This window comes from Mesocricetus auratus, unplaced genomic scaffold (genome assembly GCF_017639785.1).
Source record: "Mesocricetus auratus isolate SY011 unplaced genomic scaffold, BCM_Maur_2.0 Super-Scaffold_100022, whole genome shotgun sequence".
Lineage (NCBI taxonomy): Eukaryota > Metazoa > Chordata > Mammalia > Rodentia > Cricetidae > Mesocricetus > Mesocricetus auratus.
The window spans coordinates 17968259-17978718 of record NW_024429203.1 but is presented as its reverse complement, the minus strand read 5'-3'; the positions used below and the strand labels follow the sequence as shown (position 1 = coordinate 17978718).

The 10460-nt window shown below is 37.0% G+C and overlaps 1 protein-coding gene across 1 annotated transcript; it reads right to left on the bottom strand.

The window, feature by feature from the left end:
• Positions 1–3162: 3162 nt before the first annotated feature.
• On the bottom strand, positions 3163–4089 carry LOC101836880 (olfactory receptor 8D1-like). The gene has a single exon (XM_005069369.4). The coding sequence runs from the start codon at positions 4087–4089 to the stop codon at positions 3163–3165; it is 927 nt and encodes a 308-aa protein (XP_005069426.1).
• Positions 4090–10460: the final 6371 nt, after the last annotated feature.

The following is a 10460-nucleotide window of genomic DNA, read 5'->3' as shown; positions in this document are numbered from 1 at the left end:
CCATACATTAGAACTGTTAAAATTAAAACATGATTCCGGTATTGACTTTAAAATAGAGCAATTGCAACTCTTATCTATAACTATTAAAGGTTTAAATTTTACCTTATTGACAAGCAGATTTGCAGTTAGGTGGATGGATAATAGTCAAATATAATATACAATTAACATAATTTATTAATATTTCAGCTAGATATATTTTACATTAAATAAAATATATGATCATAACAGTATAGAACTGATAATAACCTTATTTGTAATAGACTGAAAAACCTTGAGTCAAAAATAACTAAATGAAAAGGGATAACACCAATTGGCAAGCTAAGCAATAGTGGAGAGACCACCTCGAATGCCCATTCCTGATAATGAACTTGATGTCTATAACCATCCGGGAGCCTTCATCCTGTGACTGATGGAAGCAGAGGCAAACACACAATTAATCACTGAACTGAACCCAAGGAACCCAGTGACAGAGAGAGAGGAGTGATGAGCAAATTGGCAAAGAATGGGCTGGCAAAACCAGCAGAGACAGCTGATCTGAACAGGGGGAGAGCTCTTGGACCCCAGACCGACAGTGGGGAGGCCAGCATGGGACTGATCTGGACCCCCCCAAATGTGAGTGTCAGTGAGCAGGCCTGGGCAACCTATGGGGCCCTGAGCTGTGGATCAGTGTCTATCCCTGGTATACAAACAGTCTTCGTGTGCCTATAGCACAAAGAGGGATGCTCTCTTAGCCTGGACTCTTAGGGGAGTGCCTGGACCCTACCCAGAGTAAAATGAGGGACTCTAGATATCCCCTATGTGGAAGGATTTGGCAATAGGGTGGGAGGGTGGAGGGGAAGGGGAGTGCGGGAGGAGGGGAGAGAGAGGGAACTGGGATTGACATGTAAAACAAGCTATTTAAAATTAAAATAAAAAATGATTAAAAAAATAACTAAATGAGGAGATGGTGTTAAATCCATACAATGGTATTCTGAACAATAAAATGGAATTATGGAATGGAAATAAATTTTTGTATAAAGAAAAACATATGTATTTATATGATATTATATAAATGTCAATCATGAGTCCACTGAGACAATGTGGAAATCAGCTGTTGTCTACGAATGGAGGTCAAAAGAAGAGTCATGAAATATAATCAACTATATTTTATTTTGATTGCGGTAATAGTTCCAAAATTCATAAATGTGCCCAAAGTAATCTTTTTCCTTTTTATATATGTGCAGTTTTATGTACTTCAACTTCCCTTCATAAATTTTTCATGATGATATTTCATGAACATAAAGATTAATGGCTATATCCATAAAAATAATTTGGGGGATTTTGTTAGTATTGTAAAATTTGTAAGTTAATTGTAAAAACTAATGTCTTTAAATGTTGTTTCATTCTACTCAAAACTTGAGGTCTCACTTGTTCAAATCTACTTTTGTACATTTTAGAAGTAGCTGAGAGTTTCACTAGGGAAAGATCTTCACTCCTTTTGTTCAGTGCATGCACACATATTCTGTCTCGTTGTTATAGATCAGGGTTTATAGTATGTAGCAGATGTATTTCATACTGAATTCTGAATGTTAGTTTACCTCTCAGTCACTTTCTGAAGCCTTAGATTACTTTTATTACCATTTTTTAGAGATTTTTCAGTAAGATATTATATTGTTCACAATTAAAAGTAACTTTTCCTTCTTTTCTAAATGTTATACTCCTCAGGTATTTCTTATATCACAGCTAACTGAATAACAATTCATATTTAATAATACAACATGATATTTTGGGGACATACTTCCCTTAAATTGTTCTGACTGAAGAGATATTGACCCATGGTAATCAAGCAGCAAATGGAAATCAAGTACTCTCGCACATTCTATAGAAAACCATAAAAACACATTGAGCACATTGGGAATAATATGCAGACTTAACCTGCCAAACTTTTCTGCTTCTCTGTCACCTCCACCCCCCCTCTTTCTCTTGAGTTTCTCCTGCATTTGTCTTGTCATCACAAGTATTTATGGATGGACCTAGGATCCAGTTCCATGTTTCTAAACATTCCATATTAGTGAGAAGCCCAGTACCCCTCTGTCTGCTTGTTTTCATTTGTTCTTGGCCAGTACTGTCGATGTGTACCATGCAGTTGACATTTTGATTGTTTTTCACTCTAGCACATCTCTTCTCCCTCCCTCTCATGTCTACCCCCCTTTCCCACACTAGTCTCCTTTTTAATTTCAGTGTATTAATTCCTATCCCTTGTTTTATGACAAGGAACATCTGTGTCCTTAGAATTAGAACTATGCTTTGGAGTCTGGTAGGAACAATGATGATAAAACTGAAGATAGTGACTCCTCCCCAACTCCCAGATCCCATCAGGAGTCTATAAATCAGTTCTGTAAGGAAAATTATGGCTAATGATTATTTAAATGGACATAGTTACAAATTGCATTCTAAATATTTGTGTTTGCATCCTTAGACAAAAGCCTCTCTCAACACTGAGAAAAGGTTCCATTTACACTGAACAGTGGTAAACAGAGACTCATGGCTTCCCAGAATGCTGAGAATAAGTGATAGATAAGATCGGAAAACTAAACAAAGCATTTGCATTAACATACCATCTAAGGAATGAGAAATATTTCAGATGAGGGACAGAAGGAATGTAAGATGTAAAAGACAGGAGAAAGGTAGGAAAGTATACCTTCTATAACTCAATCATTATACTGATGAACAAAAAGAACCAGGGAGTCTAGACTAGAGAGACCAACTCACAATTACTTACGGATAGTGGAAGGGTTCATGACCCCTCATCCCTTACTGCTGAATTAAGCACAAAAAAAGGTAAGCAACTACTGAACATTCAAATTAGAGACTGATGTTAGAAATAAATAATCATTTCACTTATTTGATGGAAAGATCAGTTTTCTTGTAAAATCACTAATACCTGCTTTACAAAATCATTTTCTATGCTAATGGAAAAATAATCAACAATATATGTTAAAGCACTTTCAAAATTATACATACTGCATGCAGGCATATGGCATAATAGGATACTCTGAGACCAAATCTAGAATCATAAACATAGATACGTTGCACTTTACAAGAGACAAATAAAATGAATAGAAAGAGCATGTTTTCATTAGAATAATCTCTTCTCTCATTTACTGTTAGCCAAAAATAAGATTATCTCCCCAACAAGAATCTACCCAATGCTTTTTTCACATCTTTGTTCCTCAAGCTATATATTAGTGGGTTCAGCAAGGGGATCACTGTGGTATAAAACACAGAAGACACCTTTTCTTGTTCCAGAGTATTACTGGAAGAAGGCTTGAAATACATAAAGGTGATAGACCCAAAGAAAATTCCCACAGCCATAAGATGAGAGCTGCAGGTTCCAAAGGCTTTGAAACGCCCCTCTGATGACCTAATGTGAAGGATGCTTCTAAAGATAAAGATGTAGGAAATGGCAACAGCTAGGGTGGGCACCAAGGTGTTGATCCCTCCAATGATAAAGAGAAGCAGCTCATTGAGGTGTGTGTTAGAGCAGGAAAGGTTGAGGAGGGGAAGGACATCACAGAAGTAATGGCTTATGATGTGAGATTTACAAAAGTTCAGTTTCATCATAGCGCTTGTGTGTGCAATGGCAGACAAAAGGCCTAGGATGAAGGAAACCAGAACCAACAGTGAGCAGAGTCTAGAGGACATGATCACATTATACATTAATGGTCTGCAGATGGCTACATAGCGATCATATGCCATGGCAGTCAGGAGGTATCCCTCAGCCACCACAAAGATCACAAAGAAAAAAAGCTGGGCCAGGCACTCAGAATAGAAGATCAAATTCTTCTTCCCAAGAAAGTTCACCAGCATTTTGGGTGTAATGACAGTGGAATAGCAGAGATCAACAAATGATAAGCTGCGGAGGAAATAATACATGGGAGTTTGCAGCAGAGGGCTGACTGTGATGAGCAGGATCATGCCCAGGTTCCCCACTACTGTCACCACATAGATTCCCAGGAACAGGAGAAAAAGAGGCAGTAAGAGCTCTGGCTGCTCTGTTAATCCCACCAACACAAACCCAGCTGCAGTAGAATGATTCCCATTCCCCATTCTTTGACGATTTCTGTGAAAATAAAAAATAGACTTTAGTTTACTATCATACCACCATGAATATGACAAATTCCATACACAATTAAAAATTACAAATGGAAGACTCTAGTCCTCTTCCAAATGAAAGCAAATCTTCAAAGAGTGATTAAAAATTGTAAATATATTGTTTGTATCCCTGGTCCATGATCCTTTTATATACATACATTTTAATTTTATCTCTAAGTTATTGGTGATTTTATTAGATTACAAAATGAGGTACTTCCTTACTGACTAGAAACATTTGAATCCTGGATTTAGCAGCAAAATTACAGTTATCTTTTATGGAGAGAAGGAAGCATTTGCTGACAGGTGAACAGTAGAAAAAGCTGTTGCGTTTGCTCATGCCTTTAAACATCATAGCTCAAGGATCTGGAAGCCTGGGATTAATTGTGACATTGAGCACTCTTTAACTCTTAGGCTTACTATGGGTAGTGTGGGGCCAGCAGCACAGCCATATCTGATGGGAGCTGCAAAAGTCTTAAAGCAAGCACAGCATTTAACAAAGATCCAGCAAAGCTGAGTCACATGATGGTCGCTGTGTCTCTTTTCGTTTTGAACTCGATTTGTACAATTTGGGGATGTTGGATTGATGGACATTTTCTTAGGAATCTTTTGCCTTCTCCAAGGAGTACTACTTCTAAGATTCCCCAGGAAAGTCCTGAACATACTATTCCTCCTGCTTTTAGGTAGATATTTTTATCTACTTGAAAATCTTCCTTACACTTTGTGGGTTATGATACACATAAAGAAGGCACACGTCTTTTATGTGGTTATGAAATATTCTTGAAACATCTGTCCCTGTTCTTGCTGAGGAAGAAGATAATCAAAACAAAGTAAATTTTAAAGGGTGAACAAGAGTCAGTGGGCTAGAGGAGTTGACTACAGTTCAGATTACAAGCTTCTTGCCACTATATACTCAGGCAATTATTTGCCATATAGGGCAACAAATTTAGATTACCTGAAGCTACTTCTTTCTGCCCTGCACAGAGACTTCTAGTGATGCACAAAGAATGCTGTAGAAAGATGATAAAATTATGAGATTCAGAACCTCCCTTTCTTAGAAAAGTTAGGTCATGTAGGTTAGGTTATTTGTCATGGATGGATTAAGGATCTCCCTCCTCATTGTGTGAGATGATTCCTTCACAAAGAAGCAGCAATTTGTGTTTCCCGAGGGATGATATATTTAAAGTTGGATTTATCCTTGCTTTCTTTCTCTTACAGATATGTGTATGTGTGCAAGATACAGAGTGACTAATAAATATATCCTATGAAAGTTCAATAGGGGATCAGATGATTCAGAGTTATAGAAATACCTGTAAGTTCTCTGTAGCATAAATGGTTAAATTTGGATTGGAAATCATTCCTTCAGATTGTGTGACCCAATCATAGACATAGCAAGAAAGGATGACAGTAAAAGAAACAAGAAGACCTTATCTACTGGAAACAATACTAAAGCAATTACTCTATTTAGGTGAGCATAATTCTTATGCCAGCCATGCCTTTATGAGATATCAAGCTGTTTCCATAAATGAAACTGTACACTCACCTAGGTCCTGCACAGAGAGCAAGGTTCTTAGAAATTACTTGGTTTCTTTCTCACGTCACAGATAAATTTTATGGTATTCAAATAAATGCCTCCTACTTTTCTACATACATTAATGTCAATGACTGACAAACTACCATTGTCCTAAAGCATATCACCTCTATCTTCTCAGGAATGATAATCATGAGTATAGTGTGTTATGGAGCTTTTATGTGGTGTCCTGAGACTTGGGATTTATTAGGAATACAAAACAATCATGAGTATACAAATCCCCTAGAGTACCCAGCATTTAAGAACAAACTTCAAGAATGCTTTTTGGCTTCCTGTTACCACCTGCCCCAAGAGTAATGGCAGTTGGAAAGAAACTCCTTGTTATGAATTCACAAGATATCTATGGAGTGCAAATAAATTAGACATCACTTGCTGGTCCTTGACTAAGATTTTATTGATTTTTGTATACAGAAAATAATTTATTTTGTTTAGCTTTGAGTAACTAAATAAAAAAACCAACCACATAAAAAACTATTTACACTTTATTTCAGTGGTCTCAAGAGTGGCACTATATTTTTTCCATATATTTTTTATTTAAATTTTACGCATGTCACTTTCAGTTACCTCTTCCTCCCCTCCTCCCCCATCCCCCAATCTTCCCAACCCATCACCCCCAATCCATCCCCCCTCTGCTCCCCAGGGAGGACAAGGGCCTCCATGAGGGATTTTCAGAGTCTGTCACATCATCCCGGGAAGGGCCCAGTTTCTTCCTTATGCCTCCAGGCTGAAAGAGCATTCCTCCATGGGGCATGGGTTCCCAGAGTCCTTCTGTATGCCAGGAATAAATACTGCTCCACTCTCGCAGGTCCCACAGATGACTGAGGGGCCAGTATGGGACTGATCCAGACACCCTCCCACCGAACCTGGGTGACAAAGAGTGGCATTATATTTATTAGGAGGAAATTAACAAGTCCTTCAGCAGCCAATGAATCATTTCTGTGTTGCTGGGTGATACATACACAAGCTTTTCCCCAGTCTAAGCCAAAACCATCATGCTTTTAAAGATTTTCCTTCAGCAATATATTCAGAGATTTGTTAATCCACCATGAAACACAGAATTCTTCCCCTAACCTCTTTATGTCACAACTTTTTTGTTGCTGTTGCTTGTTTTGGAGGTGAATCTTGCTGTGTAGTCTAAGGATGCAAATGGCAATTCTCATGACTCAGCATCCAGGTGTTTGGGTCACACAAAAGCCCTAGTTCTTTGATTTTTTTTACATTTAATGAAAAAATATTTTTTGCAGTATAATATATCCTAATTAGGGTTTCCATTCCCTCTATTTCTCATAAATCCTTCCCATCTGCATTCGCCCTCTTTCTGTCTCTCAGTAAAAAGCAAAAGCGGGCTTCTAAGGGATAATAATAAAATAAAATAAGATAGAAGATGAAATAAACAAACAGAAGAAAAGAGCCCAGAAAGGAGCAAGAAGACAATATTCATTTGCATACTCAAGAATCCCTTAAAAATACTAAACTGAAGGCCATAATGCCTGTAGGGTAAAAAGAGGGAAAAAAAACCTCTCGCTCATTATATATTTAGGTGTGTGTAGGTATATATTAAAATAAATATTTATGTACATTTTATAGTATAACATACATTATATATGTACACACAAAAGATAACTATTAAAAAAGCCCTAACACTACATTATGAGAAAAATATCCCTGAAGATGTCAGTGAGTTCACTTTTTGTTGGCTATCCACTGTAGGACAGAGTACTTCACTTCCCCCGTGAAATTCCCTTGCCAATTCCAAATTTTCATTTGCAGGTGGTTATCAAATGGAGATAGCTTCTGGGTCAGGGATGAGGTATGGGTACACTTCTTTCAGCTCTAGGATACCATCTGCTTCAGACTCCTGCTGGCCCTGTGTGTGCTGCTTCAGTCTTAATGAGCTGATGTGTGATCTGACCCTCTTGATATAGAGGGCCTCATTTCCATGGAGTTCTCCATCCTTTCTGGCTCTTATACTCTTTCTACTTCCTCTACCATTTCCAGGATGCTTTCCAATATGGTGTTTTATTCCATGTATGGAGACATTTTACATCCATGATGTCTTTACTTAGTTACCTCTGAGAAATCTTCAGCCTTAAGCATCTTTTTATTTGTAAGGAAAATTAGTAAATTTAATCACACTATACATATTTTTTCATTTTAAAGACAATTTGATGAGGATGGCAAACTGCAGCATAGGCATACTCAAGTTAAATATTATAAAGCCTGAAAAACAACAGATGACAAACAATCAGCATGAACTATAAAGTGCTCATTGTGCATGAAGAATGGCTTTGAGTGGGTAATTTCAGTTTTTCTCAATGTAAGATTTACAGGTGTACAGTGGGTTTTCATTTTGAGGACACCATGATTTCTTTCCACATTTCATGGTCCCATGCCATTTTCTTGTGCATTCAGTGATCTTTCCTCAAATACTTAGGACTTTTAGCCCACACATAACATATTAGGATGTTACCTTGAACTCTGTATTGATTTTTACAGTTGGTGTAAATATTTTTTCTTAATGTAGAGACTTAAATTCAGAGGAACTTGTTAAGCTACAGTTCTAGAGATATCTTTAAAATTATATTATCTGGCCCAAGCTGATGCTGAAACTGCACTTTCCTCCTCCTGGATGTGCCAAGAGAAGAGATATACAAACAATTCTGAGCATCTTGTAGCTGCTGGAATGCCTCACTGTGTGTTGTATCACTCCAGGCTCTATCTTGTGGCCATAAATAAACAAGTATGTTCATGAATGAGCTGGTGTGCCCAACACTCAGGAAGACACTTCTTCAAACATAGCTATGCTATCTTTACTATCCAGAAAATGAGAGCAATATTATAATTAAAATAAAAATATTTCTGCATGCTTAAACCCTTTCTCCTCCATCAATTTCTATTTCTCTTAAACATCTACTAAGAAAACTCTATACATCAGTAAAATATATTGTTTGATAATGCACAAAAATATTTAAGACATTGTCAAACACGAAATAACTATTTCTCCAGTAATAATGACTATTTTCTCTGAAAGAAAGGAAAAAATACAAAGCAAAGGTGAGAACTTTTCATGTTTAATTTTTCTTTCCATCAATTTTAGGATGACTGACTTCCCTCAACTACCCTTTTAAGTGCATTCTTTACAACCTTGTTCTTCAAGATGTATATTAGGGGATTCAGCATTGGGATCACTGTGGTGTAGGATGTTTTCTCTTGTTCCATATTGTTGCTGGCAGGTTGCTTGAATACATGAATGTTAGAGAACCAATGAAGATTCCACAGTCATAATATAAGAGCTACAGGTGTCAAAGACTTTGGAATATCCTTCACTGGAGCAGATGCAAAGAATACTAATTAGGATGAATGCATGACAGATAATGACCATCAGTATATGTGCTAGCATTAATTCTACAAACAGCAAATAGCAGTATCTTGTTGATATGGGTGGGTGCTGGAACAAGACAGAATCAACAAAGACAAAATGTCACAAAAGTAATGGTTGTCAATATGAGACCCACAGAAGTGCAACATTATCATGCATGTGGTATGGACAGCAACCACAAAGAAACCCAGTGAGTATACCACAGCCATGATTACGGAACAGACCCTTTGGGACATGACAATGTTGTAAAGTTGTGAGCTACTGATGTTAACATAGCCTTCAGCCCATATTATGTTACTCATATGTGTATTTTCAGGGATGATTTTTTTGTATTGGATAGGAAATAATTGAGCTCTTCCCTAGGTAGGACAATTTTTCCTGCTTTCAACACTACTTCACTGCATGTGATTCTTTGAATGGGTTGAGGCCTCATGGGTTTATTTTCCTTTCCTACCAATGAGCTATTTTTAAATAATTAAGAAAATAATCATTGAATTTAAGAAAATAGTACAGTGCCCTACATTTGTTCAATCAATATTGATCTTTAAATTAAATCATATCTACATGGAAGAGTTTATATACACAATACTGATTTATAATTTTCCTTTGAATATCATTTGAATATTCTGTTTTAACACTCTTTTCAAAGTACCTTACTGTAAGGACACACAGCTCAGGAATGTTTCTGTCCTATTCATTAGATTGTTTCAAATTGCTAAGTCAATTTTAGATAGTTACAGAATCCTGGAAATGTTTATAAAATTGAAGTGAGAGTGTTACAATGTTGCCCAAGGCAAACATATTAATATGTGAGACAGGCAATAGAAATTGTCAAGATCCTTCCAGTCTGAGATTAGTCTATCAGGCAGGCTGGCACACTAGAAAATTCTTTTATTTCTATTACCAAACCTCCATTGTTTAAATTTAATGAAGAATGTAGTAAACTTATATCTAATTGGTTCCTCAGGGATACCAATGACTAAATCATGAAAAATTCCCCATGGGCATCTGAAAGACATGATCTAGGGAGGAATGAAGTTGTTAAAGTTTTGAAAGCTGCACAGGTGATGACTATTGCTGTCCAAACACCAAGTCTCAGATCTTAAGGCTCAGAGACCCTGAGCTTTTCTAAACACCAAAGAACATGTCTTGGTTTACATTTACAATAGCATAGAAAATTCCATGCTGTGTAAAATGACAAGTATCCTCGTTTCCAAAGTTATTGCAGGACTGGATTGGACGTCATCAGTGAGAGCATCATAGTAAGTTGAAGGTCAGCCTGAATAGTGAGGCAGTATCTTGAAAACACGGGATCTCAGATATAGGTCAGTGACATAATGTGTCTAAACCTCAACACTG

Coding starts and splice junctions, on each gene's coding strand:
- LOC101836880 (XM_005069369.4), bottom strand. CDS start 4,089: ATGGGGAATGGGAATCATTCTACTGCAGCTGGGTTTGTGTTGGTGGGA.